Source organism: Pseudoliparis swirei, chromosome 22 (genome assembly GCF_029220125.1).
Source record: "Pseudoliparis swirei isolate HS2019 ecotype Mariana Trench chromosome 22, NWPU_hadal_v1, whole genome shotgun sequence".
NCBI classification, from domain to species: domain Eukaryota; kingdom Metazoa; phylum Chordata; class Actinopteri; order Perciformes; family Liparidae; genus Pseudoliparis; species Pseudoliparis swirei.
The window spans coordinates 16,368,216-16,387,832 of NC_079409.1; the positions used below are offsets into that span (position 1 = coordinate 16,368,216).

Consider the following 19,617-nt stretch of genomic DNA (forward strand, 5'->3'; position numbering starts at 1 on the left):
GCACTATTAAAAAATGAAAGTTTAGATGATGTCCACACTAATCCGGATGGGATTGAAAATGCATCCCTTTCTCTTAATTTTGAGCTTAAAGTTTTCCACTCCTGAAAAATAAGCTTTTTGAAAAGACTGTCCCGACTTGACAAGTTTAAATACACTGCAATTTAAAGAGACCCTTTCCTTATTGTCACTTGTAGCTCTTTGTGATCACTCATTTAGTGTCTTATTACAATTGTTATCACCCAATACCGGCGCTGCCCAACATAAGGATATTTTGGTCTACATCTTAAAAACATCTGGAGAAACCTGTATTTGCCAGCTGAACATCTTTGCTTTGGCCAAAAATCTACCGGTAATCTAAATCAGAAACATATTGGCTGGATGTGTTAGCCTGGTTTGGCCTAATTGCAGGTGCGCAATCTTCATCACTCCTAATGAGATGTAGTTTGTCTTTTAGACATTGTAAATTATTTTGTAGTATTGCAGTGGAAGCGGAAACGGGATCATCTTTGGAAGGGAAAGAAAAGTATGGAAACTTCCTGTGCTCTACCAACCTCATGTGCATGACATCAGGTCTGACGACCCTCCCAACCCTACCTGTATGCTACCAGGAATAATAACAAAAAGTAAAATCAAACAAACCGCAGGAGGAGCATCAATAGCTCTCTGAGGCGCCCGGTTTGGCATTGCTCTGTAGTTGCATCAGAAGATTAACTGCCGATGAGGATGGAATATGTGCTTGTGTTTTTCTGTTTGGGAAGTGTTTTTGCTCTTTATCCATGTCTGATCATACGTATGTCTCTGTATATGTAGCTTGGTATTTACATGAACTTTGTTTGTTTTGTTTTGTTGCAACTTTTGATTATTTTCATTAGCGATTAATTTGCATATTACTTTTTTCAATGAATCGTTAAATCTCTGACAAATCTATGTCAAATAGGTAAAACATTTTGTAGAATATTCTGTCTTCAAATATCTTGTTTGGTTCGCCCTACAGTGCAAAATCTAAATCATTATTTAGGACCGAAAAGTTACTTTATTATCAGAATAAATGCAGATTATTTTTCTGTCAATTGATTAATCAACTAATTGTTTCAGCTCTAATTATGTTAATACCATAAACTACTGTAGCAATGTGCGCGGTTTGTTTTCACTTATGATTGACAGGTGTTAGTGCATTGTGTGTATCTGTACTGTTTGTGTGTGTGTGTGTGTGTGGAGTCAGCGTCCTTCTAATGACAGTTGATTGCATTATCATCCACGGCTGAGTGGTTGCTCACCCTGCTAGACGGATAAACCAACCGCCAAAACCCCAAGGCCCCTGTGTGTGTGTGTGTGTGAGAGACTGTGTGAGACTGTTAGACTCTGTGTGTGTCTCAGTGTTTGTGTGTGCGTGTGTGTGTGTGTGTGTGTATAAATGCAAGTGTTCACTTGTAAAATGTGATTGGAGGTGAAACTCGTAAGTCCTCTACGGCCCATTCACAATTCGCAACCGTACAGACACACAATTCAATTCAATTCAGTTTATTTGTATAGCCCAATTTCACAAATTACAAATTTGTCTCTGAGTGCTTTACAATCTGTACACATAGACATCCCTGCCCCAAAACCTCACAGACACTCTCCGATTTACACAAACACACGGATACACACACACTCTGTCACTCTGTCACTCTGTCACTCTCCGAGAGGGAATCTTTTAGACAGAAATGTTCTCAGCTGGGAATCTCTCTTGTTGTTCCAATCAAACATGCCCAACTTGTCTCTCCTCACACACACACTCTCACTCACGAGCTTGGGGAAAATGACTGTGCGTGAGAGAGTGTAGCCGTAATCTTGGTTCCACTTTATCTGTGACTCATCATAATAGACTTTTTAGGGTGCAATAAATTGTTAAATGTAAAGTTATTCCTGAGATGCGGTTGCTGCGTCATAACATGTATAGATGTTTTTCCCCAGATCCATATTTTTCTCAGGTAATACATTTTTGGGTTCAGCAATTTGGCCAAAACCATTGTTTAATGTGTGATAATGTACTGTATGATGTGACACATTATGCGATAAACAGCGGTTGGTGATGCACAGTACACTTCTGTTTCATTCAATTGAATTCAGTTTATTTTATATAGCTCAATGTCACAAATTACGAATTTGCCTCTGGGCTTTACAATCTATACAGTTAGACTTATTATTCCTTCGTTCATTTACCCAGCCATCCGGCTGCTAGGGAACAGCTAGCAGAAGCTACGTCTGTTTGGCCCGCACCGGCTATGGGCGGGGGAAGGCTTACTGATGTAGCTAACGTCTGAGCTTCGATGGTACGGAGCCATGCATCTAACCCACTGAGAACTGCCTCCAACCTAGCAAAAGAACTCCACTTATTGCATGTACCGTTATCATTAAGGGAGGCAGAGTAACGGCTATACATGTGACACACTGAGCTAGAGGGAGCGGGAGAGAAGGACGCCATCGCTGGCTGCTAAGCTGGCAACCGGAAGTGATGCAATATGATTACCGGAAGAAAGAGATGATGCGTTCAGGAGACTTCATTGTGCTGCACACTTGTGAGTGGGTCACTGCCCCGCCCTGCCGTCCAGTCCTCCTGTCCTCCAAGCCAGGCAGCCTGGCATCCAGCTGTCCAGTCAGCCAATAAGGCCATACAGGCCTTGTGAGCTCAGTGAAGTGTATCAAAGCCACACCTTGGCCCCAGCATACGTACCCCGATAAACCACCACTTCACTGTATCCCAAGGTCAGCGTGTCCTTGGGGTGTTTATGTGTGAGCAAGATGAGAGATGGGGACCAGTGGAGGAGGAAGATGATGTGTTTGAGATAGAGGGTGGGATGGATGGAGGGTAAAAAACAGAAATATTGTGTGTGTGTGTGTAAAGTGGGTCATTCTGGTGTGTGTGTGTGGCACCAGGAGCATCATATTGACCCCTAGGGCTTGCTGTCTGCCTCTTCTCTCTTTCACACACACACACACACACACACACACACACACACACACACACACACACACACACACACACACACACACACACACACACACACACACATACATACACACATACTCTCACTCACTCACTTCCAGACTCTGCCTTTGCCCCCATATATCATCTACTAGGGCTGAAGGCCAGAGGGAAATCAGAGACGGCATAGGTCGGTTTATTTGGTCTGGAAAATATTCACATCTCAATCACTCAGATAGTTTTTCTTTTTTTAAGTAGTCTGGGGAAATTACTTAATGGACTCATACAGAGTGGGGTCAAACAGTATAGGAGATTTGATCCGAATTTGATTGAGAACTAGTTGTACTGCAAAGACAGCAAGTTTAAACAACTATTTCTACTCAGCCTGGTTCTTCTGTACAGTTAAGTATGCCTTCATAACTTAACTAGCGGAGACGGATATAACTTACTCAGTGTATGTAGAGGGCGAGGGAATGTCGATGAGAGTTTGGCAACTTGCTAAGTAGGTCTGTGTGAAATGGAAAATCTGATACTATAGCCTTGGTGATAGCAGTGAGAGTGGGGTTATATATGATACACCTATCATCGAGAGAGAAAGAGGGAATTAAAGGAGTCTGTCTAAAAGGTTTATGGTCCTTGGAAAGCAGAGAGTCTCCAGAGCTCTTTTTCCACATAAATATACAAGATCTGACTGCAGTGAACTTCCCTGAACTGCCAGAAATACCCAAGCAGGATGCTGGATCAGTGAGAGCTAGAATTGCTTCGTACTCTCCTGACGGATAGAAACAAATCTGTTTCCAGAGTAATCACCAGGGGAGCTCCACAGTGCTCGAAACCAAGACTGCTGTTTCATTTTGGATTGCAATCGCATCAACACAAGTCTTTAATTATTTAGACCACAGTGTCAATTACTGAGAGGAATGTGTTCCTGTAAGTCTTTGTAAGTCAACCCACTATTTATAGAAATCTTTTTAACATATCACCTAGCAGTACAGAAGTCACAAGGGACATATGACATACTGTAATTGTCCATATGATTCCTGATATTTTATTTAATTGCAAGTATTGTGGATAGGTTGGACAGTAAAACAATCATACATTATCCACGCTTTCATTTTAATGCCTTTAATGCATCACAAGTCGACACATTTTAATGAAATAGTCAGTCATGAAAGTTGCTTTTCCGCAAATCAAATGCATGAATTAAGGGACAAGCCTTCAGACATACTTTATTCACTTTCACCTAAAAATGTATGCAGCACATGAGAATTATTTTAAGAATGTAAATGTTTTTTTTGTCCATAAGAAGTTGATCAGCTGAAGACTAATTGTAAGATGGAATGGGGGGAAATGAAGGGCAGAGAGGTCTGAGGTTAATGCAAATGGACGAAGGACAGAAAGGAGGAACCGAGAATAAGAAAGTTTTGAGATGTGGGAGAAAGAAAATGAGGAAGTAGTGACAGCTGGAGGTTTGCAAACGACATCAGGAAGCTGGAGGAAGGGAGTGAAAGTGGTGGGTGTTGTATATGGTGGTTAAATGAGACAGGAGGGTAGGGGAAATATAGAGTCTGGGTAATATGGGTGAAATGAAAAGGAGAAAATATCAAAACAAAGTTACGATGGGGGGGGGGGAGTAAAACGATGATCGTTTTAGGATGTTGTGATAAAATAGCAGGTACGTGCATGCTGATAGGGGTTTAACAACGTATATGAACGACACCCATCTCTTCTTACCTCCCTCCATGTCTGTGCCTACATTTCTACACCCAGTAAAATACTGTTATTTAAAAGAATTCTGAAAACAATCTTTACTATGATATATTCAAACTTATTTCTCTCGTTTTTTGAGAAAATGGAATTTTGTCCCTGTTTGACTTTGTGTGTCCACCTCTGGCAACGCGGTGCCTTGTATTTAGGCCCTAATATTACTCTGTATATTCCAATCCTAGGTAAACTGGCTTTGACTGGCATAAAGAGGATGTAGTAGAGTTAGTATTTTGTGTTATTCATTCATGGTCCGTATCTTAATATACGACTCGACAGAGTGCAGTGGGTATCGTAGCACTACTTCTGGACATCGATTGGACATTGATGCATTCATGGATGGATTAATTTGTGTGTTGCGGGCCGCCTGATACTGCACTATGAGGGGGAATGTTCTGATTCACACTCCAGTGAGATTTGCTTCCCAGTTTTCCTTGTCCCACTGAGAGATGAACAGGTTCTGTGTCTCCCCTTCAGTTCATATACAACGAGGGAACTTAACGGGTGAGATATTTAGTTGTGTTTACTGCACCTCTCATCACTTGTGTGGCTTAAACATGGCACTTCTTTCCTCTGTATTTACACACCGGTGCTATATTATGCAATTCAAGGCTCGGCCATTGGTTACCTGTACGGAGTCACAAGGGGCTGATGTTCCCAGCTTGTATTCTGGTCAGTTTTAACACACATTTAGACACAACGACTCACAGTAACACTGAGTCTCCAATTCACTTAACCTGCATGCCTTGGCCTTGGGGAAACGCTTCCAGGTGCAAGGAGAACGTTCCAATTTCACACGGAGAGGCCCCGGCTGGCTCGTGGAGGGGAACCGCTTCTAATGAAACTCAAGGACTTCTGCATCCAGGGTTGGAATCCAAATTCACTTGATATGCTTTAGTTTGTGCTTAGTGTGCTTTTTAATCCTGTTGACGGGCTGCTCTATGTTCCATGTGTGCAAATGATATACAAGACCCGGTGTGCTGCAATTCTAGATGCAGTTGCAGTTGTGTCATATGTTTTTTTACACTGGGCAAAAGTAAAAGGCAGCGAACGAGTAAAATATCAGTTTTAATCTGCTGCTTTTTTTTAGGGAAAAATACATTCACAAACTCGTCAATTAACTAGTTTTTTTGGGGGTCTATTTACAGGAAATAGTTGAATTAACCTTACGGTTTTCATTTGTGAATTGGCACATCTGCATATAGTGGATGGATACATGGGAGTTCAGGGAAATTACAGTATTCCCATTGTGTCTGTTATTTTGTGTGTGTATCTGTTTTCTGACCCAGCAGCTGAGCCTCCTCTCAGTCCTCTATGGGGTGTGACACACAGCTGTGTGAAGGGATGTCACAAAAAACGATACTTTGGTCGATGCCAAATTTCTGAAAACATCACCGTGCTAATTTTTCTTCAGTACTGCAGGTACCATGGTTACCAGAAATCAAGGCTCATGCCGTCATTCTGGGAACGATAGAACATTTTCCTGACAAATGTATGATTTAGTAACGCTTTGTATGAGCCAGTTGGCAGCAGCACAATCCTTAATGGCTAAATAATGAAGCTATGAAAGTAATTAATAAACTGAGAATTCGGATCAATTTCGCTCAGATACAATCTGACTTTTTAGCAACCGGAGGAGTTTAATTTTTCAACATGGTATCAAATTGTGTGAAGAACTACACCAGCAGCTGGCAAGTGCACGACAACATGTTGGCTAATAAAATCTCTATATTTTTGTAATGATATTTATGAAACAACTGTTTTGTTTCAGATGAGAGCAGGATACTTACTTCTCTTTACAGCTGTTTTTTCCTGTCCCGACTCATTATCCCCCTCTATTCACTCGCTTTTCTCCTCCTGTCTCATTTAGTCGCTCGGTCTCGGTTTCTCCTTGTACTCCTTTTTGCTCACATTGTTAGTCATCCTTAAATCCCATTTGGCTGTTGCCTATCACCTGCCTCCACTTCACACTCACTTCTCTCTTTTTATTCCTCTCTCAAGATGGCCCTCTTCATTGATTGTCTGCGCTGCCTATTTCTTTTAATTCTTTTTGTTGTCTTTCTTTTTTATATACACAAGCACCCATCTGATCCTCGTGCTCACTCTTTCTTTCTTTTGTCCATCTTTCCATCCATACTTATTTGATGCATGCACCTGCTCCCACAACCCTGTATCCTCATCTCCATAGGGATTGTGTGATTGAAATGTGTTATGTATGACCTTGTGTATATAGTTACACAAACACACACACTGACCCCAGGTGTTGCCTCTCCAATATCCCACTCTCTTATATGATTTGGTTGCGTGGTGAATGTAGGGTGAACTACACACACACACACACACACACACACACACACACACACACACACACACACACACACACACACACACACACACACACACACACACACACACATAGGTACTTTTCCTTTTGCGTACAGTGCGGTCAACTGTTTGTGTGTTGGAATTCCTTATATTCCTTATTGGAGAAACTCTAGGACAGAAACCAAAAAACAATTTATTTGGAGGTCAGCTGTTGTGGTCAAATGTAATATATGTCTTCATATTGGATAAAATATAAAACGGGCTTTTCATCTGTGGGTTGCAGACTGATTGAAATAGTGTCATGATCGTGTGTGTGTGTGCGTGTGTGTGTGTTCCCAAAAGTACGAATACAAATAGTGCAAAATTACAGATCATCTGCTTCATCCTGTCACAATGTTGTTTTTGTCTTAGGCTTGCTAAAACAAAGACTCAGGCTGTGTCTACTACCGCGCACTTGAGCACTTCGAGCACTGACTTTCAGTGCTCGAAGTGCGCCACACTGACAAAACCAGCAAAATGCAGTGCACTGAAAGTACCCGGATGGTGCACTGCAAACGGGCCAAAAATGTAGTGTAAAACGATGGACACTACTCGCACTAAGCGGCCGCCATCTTGGCGACGTAGCGGAAGAGGAGGAGCCATTTCGCCAGCTTTTCATTTTATTTCAAAAACAATGGCGGACAGCACAAGCGGTAGACCACGAAGCTACAGACCGTAAATGTAAGTATCAGCGGTAATTACACATTGTACTGGTATTAAAGACATGAGTATTTGGTGGAGTTAACGATGTATATGATATATACCGACAGTTAGCATACCTAGGTAGCATTAGATGCCATTGGATCTGCATGGCAGTTATGATAAGCTAGCTGGGTAATCCACCACCCGGTCCTCTTGCCAGTCCGACGAAGGTGCACTTTTATCGGACACTTTTGACGAGCGGGGCAGGTGGCGGGCTCCAGCGGCAAGTCCGACGACAGATGGCTATGTCAGTCATCGGACAGTGTTAAACAACGTTAAACAATCGAAATAGCAATTTTAATTATGGATTAACAATGGATATGCTCAGTTTAATAACTGGTTAACATGACACCGTGAACGTTTGGCCACACGCCGCCCGATAATTAATACCGTTACGATAGCTATCTAAGCTTGTCCTTCTAGAAATAATTGTAGCTTTCAATCATCGTTGTGTGTTTTTTAATGTCGTGTATGTATTAATTTAAATGTAATCGTGGTCTGGGACAGAGCACTGAATGGCTATCCTATTTCTGTTTCCTGCCCCAGAGACGTTTCCTGGAGGTGCTGGTGCTGGTCCTCTGCTGCCCTCCCGACATCTGCATCTGGCTCCAATGACCTCTGGCACCTCACATCCACCTCCAGGGCCTTTAAGAAGATGGACCGCCATCGCGTCTTCAGTATCCCGAAGGACCTCTCCACAACACACCTCGCCTTTGACAGGCAGCAGTTGTAGCTTGGAGGTGGACAGGCTGCCTGAAGGGGGTCATGAGGCAGATGGGTTCGGACAGGCAGGGGGAGCCACCATCCCCAAGGATACAGTATCCTGGTGGAGGGGATGACTGCTCATAGAAGATGGGGCTGTTATTCAGGACCCTGGCATCATGCTCTGAGTCTGGGTAGCCCACACACATCTATGAATTTGCACTTATAATCACAGATGGCCTGCAGCTGGATGGAATGAAAAAGCTTCCTGTTAAAATAGCAGGCAGCATCCTCCGCTGGGGGCTTCACTCTGACGTGGCAGCCATCAATAGCCCCCACCACTCTGCTGAAGGCTGCCGACCCAGCTAGACGGGCGAAGCGGGCAGGGGAAGGGAAGATTATATTAATATGCAAGTCATTTTATCAATAAAATGTTGTCATTGAGGTTTTGTAGTCTTTTATTGCGTTTTCTGATTTATATTAGAATTGATGCATGTTTGTAACAATAATTAATATGCCTGTGTGTTCAATTGCTAATTGATTCCTGTATCAGGGTAAACTTCACTACAACAGAGATGTGTATAAAAGTACAGTCAGTCAACGTAGGCCTATTACTGTGTGAATTCAAGCAGATGATGCCTATCATTTCAGTGGATAATTATTAAAACTAATTGGAATCTAGGGACAAACATGTAAAGATTTGTCATGTTTAATTTCCATATGGTGTGTATGTGGATTGCAAAGAAGAAGGCTACTTCTGACAAAGATAATTGAGAATTTAGCATACCTAGCGAGGAGAATTTAATTGCAACTACTACATGAAGCTATGCTGTGAAGGTAAGGCAAAATCACACAATTAAATTTACATATACCATCTCGACTTCAGCCAGAAGGCGGAGGCTCCTGCCGCGATTGTGGAGGTATCGCAGTTTCCACATGGGGTGGAGAAAGGTAAACAAGGGACAACAAGAGGGCAAGAAGTGCATTCATTGGGTCAGTTTAAGGGTTAGGGTATCGCAAGCAGATTTGCATACGTCACTCCCGGCTTAATTTCGCGGGTGCCGTGAACAGATTTGCGGCCGTCACTTCCGCCAAGTGGTTAACGTAAGTGTTCCATTTGAGACAGCACTTCATCAGCGACGCAGTGCACTGCAATGCAGTGCACTGAATTGTAGTGCACTGCATTGCAGTGTACTTCGTGAAGTGTGCGGTAGTAGACACAGCCTCAGTTCCCCTTGTGTTTGGGTTCAGATTTCTCAGTTTGCGTTAACCCCAACAATTGTAGCAATTTTAAACAAACACAATCATCCACAGAAGGTCTCGCACCACTAGACAGCTGTAGCCCCCGGGTCCTAACTGTAGCGCCATGACCCCGAAGTACTGTGAAGACACCACCACTTAGTCAGGGGCTGTCTGAATTATTCCTGTCTTGTTGTTAAACAAATTAAAAAGAGGAGTTTGAAATCCCTAAAACAAGGTTAAAGTTTTGAGTTGTTGGCGGTGGCTTCTGTCAACTTGTTGTGGTGTTTTGCCTTGCGATGACACCTCCAGAAGCCCTTTCTGAATGAGGAGCAGCTGCTGCCTGGATTAATTAGTGTCCCCCCAGTTCACTGGCAGCAGTTGTTGCAACGGTGGGGGGCGTGTGGTTGCCACTGATTTGACCCGTCGCAGATCTTCTTGATCTGCTGCTAAGGTTTTGATAATGTCAACCTTTTCCCCGCTGGATGGGGATGGACCTTGGTACTCATCAAAACCAGTGGCTGCTGTTGTCACTTCCACTGAAAGTGTCACAGAGGTTTAAAGCTACAAATACCATAACATGGTTGCCTTGCTTTATGGATGATAAATGAGGATTTCCATGTGTATGTATATGTGTGTGTGTGTGTATATATATATATATATATATATATATATATACACAGGTAGTTATTATGAGAATAGGATTAATACACACATATATATACATATATATGTATATAATATATATATGTATATATATGTGTGTATTAGTCCTATTCTCATAATAACTACCTGGTGAAATACAAAATAAACATTGTGTTTACGAGCACATAGTTTTACTCTTCACTTTATTTATTTTTTCTGTAGATTTATCTGTGTACTGGTAATTTTTCTGACTTTGTAGAAAGCAGATGTTTGTATGTGTCGCGTGTGTGTCTGTTAAATGATGGCGAGCTTGTTATTGTTGGTCTGGAAAGCCTCCCTCGGGACAGAGAGGAGACGGCAACCACACACAACTGAGACCACTCCCACTAGTCCTGCGTGTGAGTGTTTGTGTTTGTGTGTTGGTTGCCTGGACAAATAAAGGTTGGCATAATGGGCACCCTTTGCCAGCTCAACTTAGTATCCCTCTTTCTCCATTGAACCATAGTTTAAGTAGGATTACTTTTATAATCTTATATTCTTTGCTTTTTCTATATTGTGTCCTATCTATCCCCCAAGCCTGATTCCCCACAACACACAAAGGCCCAAACAAACCCTAAGCCAACACGTGATTCATGTTCTACCATTGTGACTCACATTATTTCAGTTATTTTCAAGACATGCAGCTGTACTACTGTTTTTATGAGATGTCATTAAGCCTTGGTTACTGTCTGATACAATCTGTAAACACCCTTCAAAGCACTGCTGTGTTTCTAAAGCCACGCCTTCTTCAGCTCCTAAAATAATTCAACATTATAAGATGTAAAACTATAACCTTAAAATGTTAGTGTTATTGTTCTTTTCTGTCCCATAACTGGTGTCATTACAGGCTTTTTATTCAACTTATTGAAACTTGAAGACACTCCGCTATTATTAAACTTGTGATATTAGTGCCACTGCAATAGATTTTCATCTTTATTTTTTAAACTCTTGACAAATCTGCATGATAAAGTGATTGTTGAGTCAGAATAAGAATGACAGACTTGTAACTTTATTTGTGTCTTATTGTGAATCTTTTAATGAAACGTGCAGGTATTGGTCCACCAACATTGTGTGTGTGTGTGTGTGTGTGTGTGTGTGTGCGTGTGTGTGTGAGTGCGTGGCTTGAGAGTGGGAGATGTTCAAGCTCTCGTGGGGTTAATAATCACCCCTTTGTCCACATCCTGGGACTGCTGTGTGTGATCCAGCTGTGTATCAAGTGAACCAATGCAGGACATACAGTGTGGGTGGGGTGTGTGTGTATGCATGACTGCAGCTGGGAAGTAGATTCAAAGTGAAATATCTGGTTCAATGTGGCGTAAAGGAGCGAGCTTCCAGCTCCACCCCACTGCCGTGCCATTCCCCCCCGATCATGTGTGTCTTTGTGTGACAGCTCTCCTCGCAGTGCCATGCAAAGCCTGCCACCAGCGTCTTGTGCAGCAGCAAGCTTAACATCACATGGAGCATTGCACTGTGTGTGTGTGTGTGTGTGTGTGTTATTAAACACAAGTTTAATTGAAATTAATATTTCAAGTAAATTCTATTAAATTCGGCCTGTTTTTCAGTATTTTCTAAACAAGGTGGTAATGTACTTGTTTTCTTCTGAAATGTGTCCGTTATGAGACACTCAAGAATAAATCTACTGGTACAGATGGTTTAGGATCGGTACTCGGGAATGCAAGACACAGATGAGATCTCAGGAACAGCTTGTAAGTGGACCTTTTGAGTAAAACCTTCCTACGGTCAAGAGTTAACCGTTTTGCTTAATATTATGACTGAGCAAAAGAGTAGCTGCATTTCTTCTTGGTAATTTTAGCTGCAATTGTCAACTATAAATCTCCACGTCCAAGGGTGCCATGCCAAGCGTCCAAGGTCGTAACTTTAAGATCGCCATACCAAAAACAATCTTAAGACATCACATTGAAAACTGGCTGGTATTGTTATAATGTACACTTGGAATTTAAAAACAAAATGAACCCAAACTATCAAATATGTGGTTTATTTGATTCAAGGCAGAGAACAACTGAATCATACGCAAGTGGCAAAGCATCCAAAGCCCTAGGAGCAAACAATAAAACCTTAACATCAACTCTGGTTGATGTTACCCAGCAAAAGGAAGCCACTGCAGATGCAATAAGGTCTCCTGTTCATGTGGCACTAGCTTCATCATTCTGAAACACACATGTACATCTCATTAAATGAGCGGAAACCATGCAGAACTCTTTTCAATTCAGCAAATGGGATCTCTATCTATCTATCTATCCATCTATCCATCTATCCATCCATCTATCTATCTGATATCTATCTATCTATCCATCTATCCATCTATCTATCCATCTATCCATCTCATTAGACACTTTTGAAACACTGTAAAGATCTTATGTGTGGTTCTAAAAGAGATGTATATTATTCTTCCACAATTTAGAGACTAGTTAAGAGGACTGATACAGGATCATTTGGGTGTGACCTTTTGAGGACACAACCGATATAAAACTGTGCAAGAAACCAATTAGGTAGTTCTTCCGTGTTAGTATTCCTCATGCTTTCTTGAATCCTTTAATATATTATGTGTTGATTGGTTATCTTTATGAAGTCATGCTTGCGTGGTGTGAAAATATTAACTGAAGATGTTCCTTCTCTCTTTCTATAGATAACCCATCAGACGCTGACCTCTGGGTGCTCAACAGCTGCACTGTGAAAAACCCCGCAGAAGACCACTTCAGAAACTCAATCAAGTACTGACAAACACACACAGTTCAAACACGTTGTCTCCCATGTCCTATTGTGTGTGGACAGTAGAACAGGGTTCACGGTTTGTCATGAACACAAACTGGCTGATTTAAACCTTTTTCAGAATATATTACGGCAGTATAAATTCATCAGGACTAGTTTTATTGACTGCTGGAATAGTGTGTGTGTGTATATATATATATATATATATTAGGGCTGTCAGCGTTAACGCGTTAATCTATGCGATTAATTTGGCCGCGATTAACGCACTAAAATATTTAACGCAATTAACGCAACTTTGTTTCCTTCCGGTGTCGTTGACGTTGTTGCACTCCTCTGAGTGTCAAGCCGCGGCAGTCCGCCTCCTTCCTCCCGTCTGCTCCTCGATATTCACAGAGAAGCAGAGGGCGACGTGTCGGTGACGCGGGGCGGAAGGTGCAGGGGACTTTTTTTCTTCTTTCTCCGCCCCGATGCGCGCGCAGACACGCCGGCATGGAGCTCTGCGGCGCGCGAGATGGAGAGCCGAGAAGAGTTAACGACACGTCGAGACAGAATGACATGCTGCTGTAGAGATGACCAACAACAGACGTTTAGTTTAATAAAAGAACAAAGACGTGCTCTTTAAGGAAAGAACCTGACATTACTTCTGCTGTAATCTGGCGCTATAGAGAACATTACAGGGGGGCGGGGCCTCACCCTGATAGAATGGTGGGGGAAACACTGGGATGTGTCATATGCAAAAGCCTTTAACCCTCCTGTCGCCTTAGGGTCATTTTGACCCGATTAAATATTTAACCCTCCTGTCGCCTTAGGGACATTTTGACCCGATTCAATGTTTCACCCTCCTGTTACCTTTATATTTACTAACATATTTTACCCTTTGGGTTCAATGTGACGCCAGCAATTAAAACCTCCAGAAAATTATTAGAATTAATATTGTTTTCCAAGTTTAAGTGTGAGGCACTTTATGTTTGTTTGTTGACTACCGAAAGAACACCGACATTAAACATTGAATGGGGTCAAATTAATCCTAAAGCGACACGAGGGTGTAATATTGATTCGGGTCAAATTGACCCTAAGGCAACACAAGGGTTAAAAGGTGAATTTACATTTTTTTGTAAAATCGAGAAAATGAGCCCAGACTCCAGAGGGTTAACGTGACATATTTGTCAGTTTACCAAGGCCACTGGTTCTGCTGCTGTTCAATGTTAAAGATGACAGGACCAATGGGGTCTCAAATACACCTTTGTTTACTAATCTGGATGTTTCACTGAAGAAACAATTTATCATCCACGATATTAAATACCTCGCTGGCACTTTATAGGTAGAAGCCTCTTTGAAAACACAGCTCTGTGTGAAGTTTTGTCTTTAAAAAAGAATACAATTAAACAAGTGTCTAAAATACACGCTGTCTGAAGGGATTACTCGTTCATTTAGAAGATTTAGTCTTTAGAAGAAAAAAAAACTTTTAATCGTGATTAATGATTTTCAAAATGTGCGATTAATTAGTTACATTTTTTTAATCGATTGACAGCCCTAATATATATATATATATATTAGTGCTGTGAAAAATAACGCGTTAACGCGTTATGATTAAATTACAGGATTAATTTTTTTACCGCATTCAACGCATGCGCAGAATGAGCTTCCAATCCGTCTGCTGTTGGTCGTCTCTAACCAGCAGCATGTCATTTTGTCTCTACGTGTCGCGTTAACACTACTCCGATCTCCGTCTCGCGCGCCGCAGAGCTCCGATGCCGGCGTGTGCGCGCACATCGGGGCGGAAACAACTCTTCTCGGCTCGCGCGCGCATCGCTCAGCCGCGATGCGCGCACACTGGTGAGCAAGTTATGTGCATCCTTGTGTATGAATGTATATATCCGTGTTTTGTCATAAATCTCTATGTTCTCACAAAAATATACAGAGAATATCGGTAATATGTGATTAATCATGATTAATTTGATTAAAATTTTTCCTCGTTTCACAGCCCTAATATATATATATATATATATGTTATATGATTGCGTCACCAAGTTTATAAGTAGGTTCCACGTCATTTTGTATGAGATATTGTGACCTGTTGACCCACAGGTGTGCACAAGGTTGCTCTTTTATTGAGAATGAGATGAAATTATTTGGTCAGAATTTTAAATGATTGTCTCCCGAAAGCAAATAGCCTACCATTCGTCTTTCATACCTATCGACACACAAATAACAAGACAAATGGAGCAATTTAGGTCATGGAATATCTTCAGCTTTTTCAAAATTGTGCGTGCGTGCGTGCATTTAATGTATTCAGCTTGTTACTCCATGTCAGTTTCCACCTCCTCCCTGTTCCACTGCTCTCTCCCTGCACCGGTGAAACACACACAGAGGGAGGGAGGGAGAGTGAAAGAGATATTTGCATAAACACAGAGAAATTAAGCTCGAAACTGTTTTGCATTTTGATTATTTCCATCCATGAAGGGCACACCCACACCTGGCGGGTATGTGCTCCTGTGGTAGTGAGAGAGAGCTGAGTCACTGAATTACTTTAAGTAGAGTGGATTTAGTGGATTTGGCTGTTAAACAAATGTTGGTTTCAATTCAGAAATACGGATCTTAATGGATTGTGAGCAAAATCAGAAGCCCTCAAATATGAGTACTATTTTTATGTGATCATATTGACTGTCATCACCATTATCAGATACAGTGTTAAACACTCCACTCCTGTATGAGGTGGAAAAGCAGACATTACTATTCTTCTAAGATTGAAATTAACGTTGGTTAGAGTGATGTAAGATCCAGATCATCCACATGAGCTGGTCTTTAGGGACCATTAGAGGAACTGCATGTTAAAACACATCTGCACTCGTTACTGCTGTTCAAGACCAACACCACATCAATGGCTTATAATTGGGAACTTGCTGCTTGCATGACACAGAAAACAAGAGGAACAGGATCAAAGCAATTCCAAATGCCCATTTATAGTTTTTTCATTTCCTCGTTTTTCTTTTGCTTCTCTTCATATGATCGACGGACAAAAAAAAAACAAGTGAAGGAGGCACATGGGCTGCCTCGTGCTCGGTCACACGCTGGCCGTTATGCCTGCACCGCCTGTTACCACGAAGACACACACACACACACACACACACACACACACACACACACACACACACACACACACACACACACACACACACACACACACACACACACACACACACACACACACTGTCTCTCTCTTGCATGGATGGGATCTCATATCTATTGGTTTATTCAGTAATTATTTTAGTTTTGAGAGTCGTAAATCCAAATGATAACATCGGATAGGTCCTTGGTTTGAAGATGGTGAAAGTTGATGTTTATCAACATAAGTTTGATGAGCTAGTTGAAATGCAATGGGAGACGTGATATCGCTGGTTACAGAATATAAAAAGGTCCAACTAAGAAGAGGAGACATAAAAAGCAAAGAGACTATTCACTTCCAATTTTTAAGTTAAATCCTGGTGATTGTACATCATTTTCACAGGTAAATATTTCAGATCTGTAAAATTACCTCTCTTCACTCAAGCCTTTTTAAGATCCTGCAGTCTCTAGAAAAAGCAGATATGTGTATATTTTCTTCCATAATAATTAAAACGGAGGGGAAATACTCGCCGACAACACGAGAAATACCAGCCCTTTTTTTTCTCAGGCAGCACAAGAAGCATGACAGAGTGCTTACATGTGAAATATATAGGGGATATATGGTATACTGCTAATATTACTGGGGAGGCTGTTTGATATTTATCTTCCTGGCTTTAATTTTTTTGCCTCCTATCAAGAAGTTCTCCACATATAAAGGGAAGAGCTGTTTGTGTCTTATCGCATCTGGCTTGCCCGGGTAATGATGTATTAACCTTGAATGCAGTCTGCTAATTTGTACGCGTGTACGTCTCACCTCTCTGACTCCTCCATTTGGAGATGGAGATGGAGGCCACCGCACTGCATGTTAAGTAACAAGCTGCTCGGAGGCGTTCGGCTTGCTGTCATTTGCCGTCTAATCATCTTGACACAGCGTCAAGATGATTAGAAGGAGATCAGACCCTGAAGGAAGGAGAGGAACGGAAAGATTCATATACAGATATATAGACGATATAGATGCACACATTTTTTTTAGATCTGCTTTGAGCAAAATATATACATGTGTGTGAGAATCCATGTCGTGTTTTTCTGTTTGCTTCGCTTCACTTTCAGAATTAACCCAGAGCTGTGTATGTTAAAAACACGGCGATTCATATTGTCATGCTGATTGTGCATGTGTGTGTGTGTATTCATTGAATGTATTTAAACTCTAAATCTGTCCTTCTGTACACATTACATCTATTGCACCTGTCCATCCTGGAGAGGGATCCTCCTCTGTTGCTCTCCTGAAGGTTTCTTCACTTTTTTCCCCCTGAAGGGTTATTTGGGAGTTTTTCCTGATTCGATGTGAGGTTTTGGGACAGGGATGTCTATGTGTACAGATTGTAAAGCACTCTGAGACAATTTTGTAATTTGTGAAATTGGGCTATACAAATAAACTGAATTGAATTGTACATTAGTGTATGTTGCCTAACGGTTTCCATTTAAGTGACCTTATAGATCCTTTTTTTCTTCTTTTTAAACAAGGTCAAGTAGTTAAGATGTTTTTACTTGCCTGAATTTTCCAAACTTACTTGCCCAAAATGGAAAATGTAGGCCTGTTAAAACATTGATTAAATCAACACAGATCAAAAATGTATCCTTACTCCTCCTTACTTACTTTGTTTTTGGTGCTATATATTAGTGGTTATAATTATTCATATAGAAACACACAATTAAAATCATTGGGAAATACATCATTATATTTATATTTAAATGTAATTCCCTATTTTTGTATTTAAATATTTGCTTCGTTCCATTTTTATAATATTAGAATCTGCTTATAGCAAGTGTTAGGACGTTGAAATGGATCATAATTCCCTCTTTTATGCCTATTTTTTATTGGTCTGCTAACATCTCCTTAAAACCACACGATGTAGCATTAACCAGGTTCGGTGACTAGAAAGTATTAACATTGATCTGCCGATCGCACATTGTGACTGATTATCGGGATATCGGAACACATATAATTTTCACTTGCCCGATCGGACAACGGCATGAGGCCTTCTACTCGCCTCGGCCAAGCGTTAATGTCGAGCCCTGGCGTGTAAAACACATATTCCCCATGGCGGTTCCACGTGGGACATTATGCACAGCCAACACATACACACACACACACACACACACACACACACACACACACACACACACACACACACACAGTCACAGAAGTAACAATCTGTGTACTTGTAAACGAGATGAGGGCTTTAACGTGGAAGCACACAGGCTTTCGGCAGTCTTCTCTCACGGTTTTGGAGAGATGCGGTGAAGTGACGGTTTATTACTTCTGGAGAACTGGGGCTGAGTTGGCAACCATGCCAAGTGTGTGGGATAAGAAGTTGTATTTGTGTGTCGGGGGTTTGTCAGGTGGATGGATGCCCGGGCAGCTTGAGGGACTGTTATGTGTGTCTGTTTATGTTCGTGGTGTATCGGCCTGCCCCGAGAGAAGGCAAGCACATATGCATATGGAGCGCATATGTTCGGCATTTGTTAAAAAACACACATTATTGATTGGTGCTAAGGTTACGCGCTCGTGTGCGTGCGCTGTTCATCTTCATATAACTTAAGCACCCATGACGTTTGCTTTGGTTTAAGTGAAATCTTTAGTGAATCCAGACATTTGTGTCTTGCTCATGGACACGTGGAGCAGGTTCTAGTTAAACTGTGATTAAGATGTAATTAAAGTCCAGTGCAGTCGTTTGTTTACTTACTAATTCCTTTCTGTGGCGTTGCACTGGTCTCAAACCTGTTGCACATAGCATTTTAAAACCAAGATGGCCTGTAACATTTTGTTTAGCACGCAGGTCAGTTGACGTGTGGGAGAAGTGATTCCTTCAAGCTTCTTTTTTAGACTGAAGGCATCTCTGTCCTCCTCTTTGTTCACTCCTCCAGTAGAAATGCACTCAGTAGCAAAAACTGCCAATAGAGAAGCTTCTGAATGCTAAAAAGGCAATTAGTATGGATATTTGGATGTGCATGTGTGCGTTTGAAATGCCAAAATCTATAGCGTAATTCAATGTCAGAGACCTCAAATCAATGAACGCAGAATGCATTAAAGAAACAGTTGCTCAACAGCATGTAATTAAACTGCTCTCTGGGTGGATTTGTGTGTGTGTGTGTGTGTGTGTTTTGGATTTCTCCACATGGCTGTGTCTTGTAATTTGTATGATCAAGGGAATTTATGCGCAACGAGTTAGAACCCAACTTTGAGTTGTGTACTTCTGTTTTCAAAATATGGCAATTCCCACGTTATATTTACATGAATTTCAATACAATTTTGATATTCATGAACCAACCCTAAGAAGAAAAATCATTATGTTGTT

The 19,617-nt window shown here is 41.4% G+C and overlaps 1 protein-coding gene and 1 long non-coding RNA gene across 3 annotated transcripts in view; both read left to right on the forward strand.

The window, feature by feature from the left end:
* cdkal1 (CDK5 regulatory subunit associated protein 1-like 1) overlaps window positions 1-19,617 on the forward strand; it is a 230,079-nt gene that overhangs the window by 24,454 nt on the left and 186,008 nt on the right. For both annotated transcript variants that reach the window (XR_008835463.1, XM_056444982.1), the window contains exon 4: window positions 13,071-13,155. Coding sequence is in view for 1 of the 2 variants with exons in the window: in XM_056444982.1 (XP_056300957.1) it covers window positions 13,071-13,155 (85 nt within the window). In the remaining variant the exon portion in view is untranslated. The remainder of the gene's footprint in view (window positions 1-13,070; window positions 13,156-19,617) is intronic.
* Window positions 7,543-8,944, forward strand: LOC130213391 (uncharacterized). The gene is made up of 2 exons (XR_008835464.1): window positions 7,543-7,777; window positions 8,345-8,944. It is a non-coding gene; the product is annotated as an uncharacterized LOC130213391 (long non-coding RNA).